General features: G+C 36.8%; 1 protein-coding gene across 3 annotated transcripts in view; it reads right to left on the bottom strand.

Moving 5' to 3' along the window:
- RC3H1 (ring finger and CCCH-type domains 1) overlaps positions 1-13627 on the bottom strand; it is an 84552-nt gene that overhangs the window by 23474 nt on the left and 47451 nt on the right. For all 3 annotated transcript variants that reach the window (XM_027074242.2, XM_027074241.2, XM_027074240.2), the window contains exons 7-11: positions 11636-11768; positions 6919-7037; positions 4806-4918; positions 1198-1479; positions 450-664 (exon numbers count right to left, since the gene is read on the bottom strand). In XM_027074242.2, coding sequence (XP_026930043.1) covers positions 450-664; positions 1198-1479; positions 4806-4918; positions 6919-7037; positions 11636-11768 — 862 coding nt within the window. The remainder of the gene's footprint in view (positions 1-449; positions 665-1197; positions 1480-4805; positions 4919-6918; positions 7038-11635; positions 11769-13627) is intronic.

Below are 13627 nucleotides of genomic sequence, written 5' to 3'. Positions count from 1 at the left end.
ACCCACATATATATACAACATATGTACGCTCACACTATCGTTTATTAATATTGATTCTACACTATCAACTCTCTATACCATGTATGCTGCATTATTCTCATAAATGTTACAGGGCCCCCAAAAGTATTATGTGATAACTGAAAAACATAGTGTGTGTACCCACCATAATATTCTTTCCATGGTCTACTTGGGCGACTTGTTATTTCCACAAATATATGCACATATTTGATATACAACTAGCTTTCAGTGATTTGGGCAGTTGGTTTATTTATAAAGCTTTGCTAACTCACTTATTTTATACTATTTAGTTGATCATAAAGTCTCAACTTTTTCTACAGTATTAAATAAGTGCATTTATTTACCTCGAGGCTTCTGTAAATATGATCACTCTTTCTTGGAATTGTTCTAACTCCTAAGAAAAGTGAGCAACATAAATAAAAGATCATTACCCTGCTGATAAGGTGCTGGTTCAAATGGTGGGGCAGCTCCTCGAGGATCCTGATAATAAACATCTGCCTGTTGCGCTGGATATAACTGAGAACCCCGTGGGACCATCTGAAGGGGTTTGGTGACAGGCATAGGAGGCAAGTCTGTTGGCCCCCTTGGAGGTACAGGATGTGGATTCACAGGTAAGGCAGAAATACTCTTAGGGACAGATTCCAGCCTAAAAGAATAAAATTCCAAAGGTCAACTTTAAGGTCTCAAAAATACTTCTAATATACACATATTGTAAATGTAAAAAAAAAAAATAAAAATAAAAGACTCAATTTGGGAAACTTTTTCTTTTTTTATTTATTTTGAGTGGGGGTGGGGGGCGGGGTGGGGACACAAATGCATGGGTGAGCAGGAGGGGCACAGAGAGAATCCCAAGCATGCTCCATGCTGTGAGTGCCTGAACCCACAAACCGAGAGATCATGACCTGAACCAAAATCAAGAGTCAGATGCCCAACCGAGCCACCCAGGCACCCCGGAAAACTGTTTTTTCCTAATAGTCATTTCTTTTACAAAATTTGTAAACTTTGATCTTATCTCACTTATGCTAATTATTTCTTAAAACGAACTGGCATAGAAAATAAACAAAATATAGCCAAAAATGAGTTGTTTTTTTTTTTAAACCAAAACACTGATTATCTTTCTTCCCTCTACTTTGTTTATAAAGGAGAAATTTTAAATAAAAATTAGGAAAAATAACGTACAAGTCAGGAGGGGATCCAGGGGCACTACTGCTCAGATGATCTATCTTTCCTGGTTTCAGACTAGAATCGTAGGTGGGGTCTGTCCCTCGTGGAATCAGCTGTGTTACCGTATTCCCTGCTGATACAATTCCATTTGGCAGAGCAGGGGTTTTTCTGTTAGGCAGATCCACTGCACCTTCATCTGGAAGGACAGCTGCTGAGGGCAGGCCCACCTCATTAAGTTGACCCAAAGAGGCACTCAGGGGTCTTCTGGGAACCAGGCGTTTGTTCATTTTACGAAACCTATATAAAAAGCAAAAGCATACACCAAAACCCAAAATTATAAAAGCGAAACCAAGCACTAAAATGTATTTAAGAAACAGATACAAAAGGAAAAGATGCCAAGAACATTACTTTCTGGAAATTCTCTTGAAACACTGGCTGTAGCTATCAACCTGAAAACTTGTATGTGTGTATACCCTATAAAATGTCAGGCAACACACGAAGTATAAAATTCCTTATAAGTATTTGTAACATTACTAATCATATTAATATTTGTATTATAACTTACTTTATTGTAAGTTCTATTTCTCAAACATATTTAGAGGGAGTAAGGAAAATCTTTAGAAGACAGTTTCTGAAATATTTTGCTTTAGCTTCCCCACGAATGCCTCGGGATACAGTGACTCTACTATAACAATAAAACATAAAGCCTGTGTACAGAGAAAATTTTGCCATTTATTCCAGTAATTTTTTTTTTTTTTTTAATTTTAGAGAGAGAGCATGATGGGGGCAGAGGGAAAGAGTGAGAAAGAGAGAGTCTCAAGTAGGCTCCACGTTCAGCACAGAGTCCAACGCAGGGCTCGATCCCACAACCCTGGGGGGATAATGACCTGAGCCAAAACCAAGAGTCGGATGCTCAATACACTGAACCACACAGGCTCTCCTCCATTAAAATTTGTATATAATCAAGAATAGTAATTTGTATCAGATACGATTCAGAGATGCTGATGCTATGTATGCCTACACAAAATTGAAATTATTCTAAAAGTGGATTAGTGAAAACATAATGCCTAAATATAAACAGATACTGCAGTATAAAAGGCATGTAGATTGTAAATCTAACCACAGGAAAAATATTAAGCCAAGCCATCAGCCTCTACTACCCTTGTTCCTCAACAATGAAAGCAAATGTATTTACTCTTGCTAGAGCACTTTAAAAAATAATCTCAAAGACAAACTCCCATAAGAATAATGCTATTTTTCCAAATGTTTCCCATACTGGACAAATTTTATAGGGGTGGGGAGGAGACACTACTCCTCAGACATAACCACTGTTAGCAGTTTGGTACATAATCCTGCAGATTTTCCACTCCACACACTGCCTTAATATGTATGTAAGATTGTTATTAACAGAAATAGGGTCGTAACTTCTTCCTTTCACATTCTGGATATTCCCTTACGTTGGTACATTTTAGGCTATTCCTATTTTTTGCTAAAAAAAAAAAATGCAGTAACAGGTGCTTCTGTACACGTACTTGCACCCTTGTGTAACTAACTAGAAGCAGAACAGCTAAGTCTACTTACTCTATGCACATTAGAAACTGTTATAATGTTCCAAAACTATTATAACTCCTACTGATAATATTTTTAAAAATGTCCTTTTTCATTATCTTATCACACACTGGGTAGTATTACAGTCTCTATGAATTTGATAGTTCAAAATATAATTTTGTCTTAATTTGTATTTAACAATCAATGAAGTTGAACATACTTTTACATGTTTATTACTATTTCTTCTGTGAAGTGCTTATATGTTCATGAGCCATATATTTACTGGTTCTTCTCTTTCTTACAGATTTGTAGCAACTCATTTTGTGTTAGGGGTACATCCTCTGTATGTCATTTCCCCAGCAATCTTTTTTTTTTGAATTCTGGTGTTTGGGCCTTATCTTAACTTTTCTGTAATCAAATTTATCAGTCTTCTCCTTTATGGATGCTGGGTTGTCATTCTTGAAAAAATCCTTTCCTATTGTAAGATTAGGTTAACAAAAACAGCAAAAATCCCTAAGTAGTGTATCATTTCCTTCTTAAAGATTTAGATCTCTGATACGTTTATAATTCGGTTTGGTATAAAGGTAAGAATTGAGTTCTAATGATTTTTCAAATGGACAGCAGTTGTTTCAATGTCATCTTCCTTGTTACTGATGTGAAATTCCATCTTCAGCACAAATGCTCAGTTCCTATTGTGTCTGGCATTCTTTCTAGATTTTCCATTGTACTTCATTGATCTAGCTATTCCTGTGCTAATACCAGTCTTTATATGCACTTCAGCTCATAATACACTTTAAAAGTTGATAGTCTAGTCCAGTCTGTTGAAAACTTCTTTTTTTCAGAATTTCTCTGGCCGTTTGCACATATTTACTTTTCCCAATGAATGATTTTGTTAGATCCTAACAATCATCACGTTAAGGTTTTGATTGAGATTTCACTGAATTTACTGAGAAAATAAAACCTGTATAATGGGAATTTTTATCCAAGAACACAGTATCCTTCTTTATTTATTCAATTCTTCTCTTTTTTAATTTAATTTTATTTTTTGAAAGATTTTTTTAGGGGCGCCTCGGTGGCTCAAGCAGTTAAGCATCTGACTTTGGCTCAGGTCATGATCTCACGGTTTGTGGGTTTGAGCCCCGCATTGGGTTCTGTGCTGACAGTTTAGAGCCTGAAGCCTGCTTCTGATTCTGTCTCTCTCTCTGACCCCTGACCCCATGTTTATTTTTGAGAGAAAGAGAGAGAGAGCGCGCGTGCATGCACATGTGCACACACAAGCAGGGGAAGGGCAGATAGAGAATCCAAGGAGGCTCCATGCTGTCAGCACAGAGACCGATGCAAGGCTTGAATTCACAATCTGAGAGACAATGACCTCGGCTTAAATCAAGAGTTGGAGGCTTAACCAAGTGAGCCACCTAGGTGCCCCTATTCAATTCTTATTTGCCTAGGTAGCTTACTAATTCAATTCACACAGGTCCTCAATATTTCTTGTTAATTTTTTATTTGGTATTTGTTGTTGTTGTTGGTGGTGGTGGTGGTAATGCCAATGGGAGCTTTAATTTCCATTCTGGTTATGTTTCCCATTTTAGTTTATATGAGTACAATTCATTTTCTTTTCTTTCTACTATGTGCTGGGAAATTTAACATCAGTGGAATTATTTGATCTTTGAAATTTAAGAGAATCTGGGAAGTTAAGCCTGGCAATAAAGTAATTTCTTGAATTGAGCAAAGGGTAAGTTTTTCCACTGGAAATACATTATTCAATTATTTAAAATCAGTAAGTTAGAATGGATGAAAATTCTTAAGAGTTTTAATTTTGGGGAGAAAGTGCAAATGACTCACTTCTATATTTAGTTTCCTATTTGTAGGCACGATGTAATGAAAGCTGAAGAAACTGCTTCAGTTTTCTTAATTTTTACAATTCTGTATTACTTTCTAAATATTTCCCATTCGTTAAAGAGAATGCAACTACTCTTTTTCTGTTTCTCAACAGTGGCAAATTATTCTACTTAGTAACTCTACCTTATTTTATAACAAGTTATTAGAAAGTTGAATTTGATAACCTTTACACTTACTTCTCCAGTTCCTCCTGTGAGTGTGCAAATGTACAGCTGGCCCCACGCGGGCATCCTCCCCTCTGCTTCATATCTCGACACATGTATGTTTTATATTTGCTGTGCTGTGGAGGCTGAGACCAAAATTAAAACATTAGACGCTGACTTCAGACTAACTCACACAATTATCTAGACTGTGCAGAGCAAAAAGTCACTTAGAAAGTCATTCTGTCTAAAGTCTAGGAGTCCAAAAATAATTAATTAAAAGAACGGAGTCCTGATTTTTTCATATGTTGGCATAACGTCTCAAACATGTAACATCACATAAATCCTGGATTAAATGTCATAAGGGCTTTATGACTTTCTTTCCAGGTTCTATAATGGACAAACCACTGGAGTTTAGGACCTGCAAATGTCTACTGTATGTCCTAATATTTGTTTTGGACAATATTTAGTATAGCTATACTTCCAATTATGTTTTCCTATGAGACAACACAAATCTATAGTAGGCTCCATAACTGAAAAATACTCTGCAAACAATTCTTGATATGCAGAAGAACATATCAAGGACTTACAATATTTCTAAAAGTACAAATGAAACTTATTATTTGCAACTCCCATACAAGACAAGGAGGATGGACTTGGGGAGTTAATGAGGTATCAAACATAATACTAAGTTAAATGAAATTTGATGCATTTTATCACTTTTTGCAGAACTTAGATTAATCTTATTATTTTTGTTACATTCTTTATGATGTCTAATGGAACAGAGATTTAAAAATAAGTTTTTAATCTTTATTTCTTATCATAAAATAAAGTCTGGTCTATGCTTAGACTATTTAAGAATTGTACCCATATTATTCTACTCAGCAGAATACTTTTTAAAAACGACTTTTAAGCAATCTCTATACCCAAAAAGGGGCTTGAACTCACAACCCCAAGATCAAGAGTGCTCTACCAACTGAACCTGTCAGGCATCCCACCCCCCCCCACCCCCCGGCAACTCAGCAGGATATGTTTAATATTTCTTGCCTCTCAAAGAAAAAAGAAATATTGAAGAAGCTACTGTGTGTGTGTGTGTGTGTTTTTAATTTAAATATTTATTTCAGGGGCGGGGAGCACAGAAAGAGAGAGGGAGAGAATCTCAAGCAGGTTCCATGTTGTTCAGCTCAGAGCCTGACGTGGGGCTTGAATTCACGAACCTAATCAGGATGTGAACCGAAATCAAGAGTCAGACGCTTATCTGACTGAGGCACCTAGGCACCCCGGACAAGCTATTGTTAATATTTACCTGAACCATATAAATTAATACAAAATTTTAATTTCACAAGCTTACGAATGCAAAATAGAAGATCTAATAACTCTAACATGAATCCTGAGGGCAAGATAAAATTATTGGGAATAAAATTAAAAACCAACCATAACATAAGCTCTTACATTTTACTGCCATACACTTCATTTAAAAGTATTTGAAGACGGGCGCCTGGGTGGCGCAGTCGGTTAAGCGTCCGACTTCAGCCAGGTCACGATCTCGCGGTCTGTGAGTTCGAGCCCCGCGTCAGACTCTGGGCTGATGGCTCAGAGCCTGGAGCCTGTTTCTGATTCTGTGTCTCCCTCTCTCTCTGCCCCTCCCCCGTTCATGCTCTGTCTCTCTCTGTCCCAAAAACAAATAAACGTTGAAAAAAAAAAAAAGTATTTGAAGAAAATTTGGCCCACTGGCACAACAGACATTATATGTATAAAAAATGTTAAAATACTGCTATGGAAAAAGTATTTACAAATGTGTGAACAGTACTGGACAGATACAGCATTAAAAAGTGATATATATTGTCTAACTGAAATAGAATAGGAACCAAAGAGAATCATTTACTTAAATACATACCTTTACACACAATCAAATGCTGCTATATATTCAATGTGAAACATGACTCCAATACAACATTAGATCAACAGGATTGTTTAATTTCATTGTTGCCACATAAGATTACTAGACTAATCCATTAAATTGGCTGCTCACCATACTAATTCACAGTTCTACAGTCATAGTCTCAAAATATTCATGTCATCTTGTCGGCTTTGTATCTGTCACAACATCCACAGTGCCTTACTTCTAAGTTTCAAACATTCCCCTTACCTGCTGTTGGTCTGTTCCCTTTTTGCTATGGTTTTGGATATAGTCTACCAGACCATGGACCACCGTACGCACAGCCACCAGCCCATTTTCTAGCTGTTCCCAAGTGGGAGGAGGAGCATCTACATAACAAATTAAAAAAATCTTTCAGTGATGCATGCTATTTGACGTTCCCACTATGGAACTAATTAAAAGAGTTAGTATCAGAACTTCAGTGAAATCAAGTTAGGCTTCATGTAGCTTTTCAGGTAATAACTTATTTACCTAAACATCATTTTAAGGAATGGACTGTAAACTAAAATAACTACAGGGACAGGGAAGGTAACATAAAGAAATTAAGTACACCAGACAATAAATGACGACTGCCATTAGACCCTTAGTGTTGGAAATGACAACAGAAGAGTGACAGGGGCTGTGCTGAACTGGAGTATGTCCCACATCTATGGTTGTGGTTACCTGTCAACTTTAGTGGATTGCTATGATGTGATGATGCAAAGCTAGCACTGCCAGATACACACTGTTCCCTAAGCAAAACTGAAATTTGAGATTTTCATGTAAAATTACCAAGTTTGTAGGTATCAGAATCTAAAAAATTCAGAATATTATGCAGATCCATACTGTGCGGTCCAAACAAAACTTAATAGTGGACTAACCAATCTGTAATGTCCATTTTGAAATTCTGCATAAATCAAGTATTGGTAAACAGAATGTTTACGAAGTTTAATAGAAGAGTTACTATATACAGCAACTCTACTACATATCTTTTTCATTTAGTAAGTATCTGTCCAGTGCCAGCACTGTGATTTTATAAAGGAAAAGTTAACCACAAATATGTTCTCTAAGAGAAAATATAAAAAGAAGGGAGAAGACAAATGGATAACTTCCTGTTGGAGACATTCTGAAAGACTTCTAGGTGATGGCAAGTGAATGAGGCTTTGAAGGACACGTGGAGTTTCACTTGGAAACAAAATGAAGATGTAGAGAAGGTGAAGAGAAAAGTCATACAAAAGGTATTTTTCAGAATACCTACTAATAAGTCGTAGGTATTGTTCCAGCTGCTGGGGAAGCAGTAGTGATCAAAACAAAAATCCATTATATTGAAAGAGAGGAGACAGACAATAAGATAACCAAAATACAAACTATTTACATAACGATGACTTGAATAAATGGAGCAAAGAGGGGGAGTGGGACGGGTATGTGTAAAACTTTAGACTGGGTGGCCTGAGAAGGTCTCCTTAAGAAGGTCACATTTGATTAAAGACCTGAAAGAAGGGCATGAGTATGTCTTGTGGATATATCAGGAGAAAAATGTTCTAGGGAAAGGTAAGAATAAGTGAGAAGGCTTTGATGTGGTAGGATGCCTGGCATGTTCTGTAGAGGTGAAACTGGAAAGGAATGAATCAGGTGGAAAAGAATAGGAGACAAGGTTAGAAAGAAGTAAAGAACCCCAGATCATGTGGGGCCTGGTAGGTCACGGGCAAGAGTTTTACTTTTAGTGAATGATGGAAACCATCAGAGAACTTCTGAGCAGAGGGTTAAGAGAATCACTCTGGCTTCTATGCTAAAAACAGACAGACAACAGGAAGCTATTCCATAATCTCTGAAGAGAGATGAGTGGTAATAGTGAAGGTGATAAGCAGATGGATTTTGAAGGGAGGGCCTACAGAATGTGCTGTTGGATCACATGTACATATGAGAGAAAAAAAAGTTATGGAGATCCCTAAGGTGTTTGCACGGAGAAAATGAAATGGAAGGTTGGAGCTGCCACTAAAAGGAATGGGAGTGGGGTGGGAGCAGTGCGTAGAGCTCACTTTTGGACAGGTTAAGTCTGAAATTCATACTAGACATTCAAGTAGACCTTCTGGATATTGAGCGAGAAGGTGGATATACAAAAGAATTCAGGAAGGAGGTTTGGGCTGGATATAATACATGTTTCTCAGATACATTTTTTGTTGTCGTTGTTCATTTATTTATTTTGAGAGAAAGAGGGAGAGAGAGGCAGAGGGAAAGAGAAAATCCCAAGCAGGCTCTGCTCTGTCAACGCAGAACCCGATGTGGTGGCACCCAATCTCCCGAATCGTGAGATCACAACCTGAGCCCAAATTAAGAGTTGGAAGCTTAACCTACTGAGCCACCCGGGTGCTCCTGTTTCACAGATTCAAAATCAAGTGCTACATACACCATTATTTTATGTGTCACCAAAACAGAAAATATATTGTTAATTAGATTATCATGTCGTTATTTATACAGATGCATCCCAATTTCAGAAATGCTAAGATCTGAAAAAAATGTGGGCTTCAGAACTGATGAAATATAGTAAATTTGTGAGTTGTATAAATACTATTTAAAGCTATGAGACTCGAGATTATCTAGGGAATGAGTATAAACAGAAAAGAGATACATGGATTAAACTATGGGAGCAATCCAAAAATTAGAGGCTATGAAGATGAGAAATCAGCTCAGAAAGGAGGCTCAGGAGGGTCCAGTAAAATGAGAAGGAAACCGTGGTGGCTTAGAAGCCGAGTGAAGAAAGTGTTAAAGAGGATCATACAGTGAACAACAACATTAGATGCTGCTAACAGGTCAAATAAAATGAGAACCAAGAAGTGATGTTTCAACTAAGTACATGGAAGTCACTTGTGACCTTGACAAAGCAGTTTTGGTTGAATAGTGGAGATAAATGCCTGATTGGAGTGAGTCCAACAGCAGGCAAAAAAAAAAAAAAAGGAGGGGGGGGGACGGGGAGCTGTGTTTGTTGACAGAAATACTCTAGCAGAGAAGGAAACTTGGTGATATAAAAAAGAGGATACTGGAGTGACATACTTGTCAAAACGGTATTAGAACGTGAGATGAGAGAGGAGCCTTAGCTTAGAGGCACAATTTATCCACTGTCACACAAGGAGAGCAAAAAACACTGTCAGGAATGCAGATAGACAGGCTGGTGGTGGGTGGGGCAGTGAACATGAGGAAGTGCTCTTTTGATTGCTCAGAATAAGAAAGTAGTGAAAAAAGAAAAATGACTGAGTTCTAGGAATATATCTGACCTGGTTTGATTAAGCAATTTTGGTAGTAAATCCTATTAAGGTACGTTGATAAAAACCGGAGGGCCCTGAAGGCCATTGTCAAGAGTTCCAAACCTTATTCAATAAAGCAATGGGGTGCCACTGAAAGTTTATGAGCAAAGAAATAAGATCAGAGATGTGATTTATTCTGCAGCAGTAAGTGGACTGGATTGGAAGAATTAAAAGAACAGAGGAAAATGGAAGTCATTTGGTCTTGGGGAAAATAATGCAGCCCTCACCCAGGCAGTATTAACAGGCATGGGATAGAGGGAGACTGTGAAAAAAGATAGATCCTATTGTCTGAAATGGTATGTAGAGCAAGTGAAAGGCAAAGATATGAACTAGGACAAAAGACTCAGGTTTTAAGTGTAAATACCTCAGACAGTGAGGTCATTTAACAGAGAAAACACAGGAAGAGCTGGTATCAAGTGAAGAAGAATTTGTGTTGAAGAACAAAGAGGAGATGATGGAGAATCTCAGAAAGCATTTGTAAAGTAAGTCTGGAGTGATGAAGAGATAACAGCGTTAGAGATATTTGGGAATCTGTTCTCTGCAGAGAGTAACAAATGACCATCACCAATAGAATGCAGAGAAAACAAAATTCTAAGAATACAACTGGCCTACTCCTCAGTGGGCAGGAGAGGAAAGAGTGGTCAAAGTAAGCATATCTTTACAATAAGGGATCAGGAGTTTTTTTGTTGTGTTTTGAGGGAGAGAAAACATGTATACAGGGAGAGAGAGAATCCCAAGCAGGCTCCATGCTGTCCAGAGCAGAGCCTGACATGGGGCTCGATCTCATGAACCGAGAGATCATGACCTGAGCTGAAATCAAGAGTTGGATGCTTAACCGACTGAGCCACCCAGGCGCCCCAGGAAAGTTCTATATTAAGAAATTAGCTAACAACATCATCAAACGCTAAAGAGAAACCAAGTAATTTGAGGACTGAGAAGAAGCCTTTGGAATAAGAAATGGGATAAATTGCTAGTGAATGGTAAGAGTTTTAGCCAAGCAGCATGAATAAAACACAGGGACAGCAATAGGACATAAGGATTTTAAAATACCTTAGATGTGAAAAATGAAGGTTGAGTGATTTTCAGGTCAAGGGGAAGGAGTAGGAAAAGGGCTGATAAAGTAAAAATATGCAAGAGAGGATACTTGATGAATGAGACACCATTATCACAGAGAAGGAAAAATCTGGGACCAAGAAAATGCAACTAAGGACATATGAAAAATATGAAATATATATAGAATTGCATTTCTATATGTATGTGTGTATGTATGGACGTATGGGTGAACTCAAGCTCACACATACATAGTGAGACAAAATGAGAGAACTTGAGTTTTGTCAAAGCAGATGAGAATGATAAATACAGCATAATTTTGTGATGCAAAAAAAAAGAGAAAACAAAAAGGATCCCAGAGTGAATTACTTTCCTGGTCAAGTGAGCAGTACGGCAAAAAGTATTAAGTGTTAGTTGAAGCAATAAAGAGATAGATGGACAAGATCGTGGTCAGAAATTTAAATACTGTGTAAAAGGTCTGGAGTAACCACTCTGGGAAATTCTTGAGGAATGCAACAAAAGATAATTAAAAGAATCACTGAGCAGCACTGAGACACACATAGGACAGTCCACTTATTTTCCTTGGGTTTATTTACCTGGACTAGGGTCAATGTTTGCCAGTAGCTCCAAATGGGGTCTTAGTCGGTTCAAGTTTGCTGGATCTCCAGTTCGCTGGAGAGCAATTGTTAGTTCCTGAACACTTTGTGCAAAAGACGCTGGGGTCTGCAACTTAAAAAAGAAAAATATTAACTTTCCAAAAACCAGATAATCCTTTTGAAATAAAAATTACTTAAAATATTGCAATCATTTTTGCAATTTATTACCTTTAATTTTACCCTCCCACACATTCCATGCTTTGGCTAGAGACTGGATTACCTGCTGCCTCAACAAAGCCTGCACTTCCCTGCATTCACAGCTTGACATACTGTAAACTCTCTTCCCTCTGATGCACATTCCCCAAATGTGAGACCTTTCTCAATTCCTCAATTTGGAAGTAGACTCTTATCACCTTACGTTCTTAGAGCACTATTAGTTTGCTCTTGGAGTGCTTCCAAATAACTGAAATCTGGAGTCTCGAAGATAAAGCTATACAATACCAAGAACAATGAAACTGAATTCCATCAAACTAGCTTGAGTTCAAGTTCTACTACTGACCAAAGATCATGACACTGGATATAACCTTTACAGACTCAATCTGAAGTCCAATTGCTATACAGACTAAATAATTTCAAAAGTCCACTCCAGCTTAAAAAAAAAATCTTAGAATGGTTTGGGATTCTTGGAAGCGATCAGATTATGTATTTTTCTAAAGCTTTATGACATACTTCTCACATTAACTCTCCTAAGATGGACACACATATGAACTTTAAGAGGGGAAATTGATTAGGTTATAGTGACTAAAGGGTCTTACTTGGAAACATTTAGCTCTCTATGTAGTTTATTAATATAGATCAGAATTGTTTCCCCACAAAAGATCACTCTTTAAAAGGTAATTTTTAAAAAAAGCATACATTTTAAAAAACATGAAAAATAATAGAACTATCATTTGAATGCTCACACGCCTTCATTCAATTTTTTCATCTTAGCATGCTTTTTATACACTTATATAATCAGCCATTTATGAACTTATGGTTTTGGCTACCATTAATATTACAACAAAAGCATTTTTATATTGCTACCCTTTTCATTATGAAATATTTCAAAGTGTCTAATATAATGACGACACCCATGTATCCACCACCAGGACTTAATAAAAATATTTCACTGACTTTTAAAGAAATTGAATGTTATATATCAGCTGTAGAGAGTATCAGTCCTGAAATAACTAATTTTAATCGCCATGTAACGGAGTTCTGAGCAGAAAGATAGACAACTTCTTTAACAATCTGCATATGTTCTCCTTTATAAATAATGTAGCAATTTAATGCCTTTGAGCTCATAACATTTTTGAAAGTTTGGATTATTTCCTTAAAATAAGTTCCTGGCAAGATTAAATTTGATCAAAAGACATGAATATTTTGTTTTTATTCACTGACAAATTGTTTCCCAAAAGATCTGTAATACATTTTACAAACCATCAGCAATGTATGGCAATATATGTCTCTTTGACTAATATAATAGGCAATATTTGTTATGTCACTATTTTAATGGTGTATTTAATTATTACTGGAGTTGAGTTCTATCCTATCAATTAAATGTATTTCCTCTTTGTGAACTGATAGTTCATGTTTCTTTGTCCACTAATTTGCTATGATTATTGCTTTTCATATCACTTTTAATAAATTATCTGCACTGTCCAACACAGTAGTTATTAGCAATAAGTGGCTATTTAAGTTTAAATTAATAAAATAAAATAAAAATGTAGTTCTTCAGTTGCACGCTCACATTCTGGGTGCTAAACAGCTGTGGGTGGTTAGTGATCACCAATCAGACACTGCATTTATAAAACATTTTCATTACCACAGAAAGTTCCACTGCTCTGCATGAAAAGATGCCACATACACTGCAAAGTTTGTTTACCAGTTTGTTGTAAGAAGGTCTCTGGATATTATTCGAACTACTGCTCATGATGTGAGGATACTGTTATA

This window comes from Acinonyx jubatus, chromosome E4, assembly GCF_027475565.1.
Source record: "Acinonyx jubatus isolate Ajub_Pintada_27869175 chromosome E4, VMU_Ajub_asm_v1.0, whole genome shotgun sequence".
Taxonomy (NCBI): Eukaryota; Metazoa; Chordata; class Mammalia; order Carnivora; family Felidae; genus Acinonyx; species Acinonyx jubatus.
Note: the sequence above shows the minus strand (reverse complement) of the source record. Positions and strands in the feature narration are given on the sequence as shown.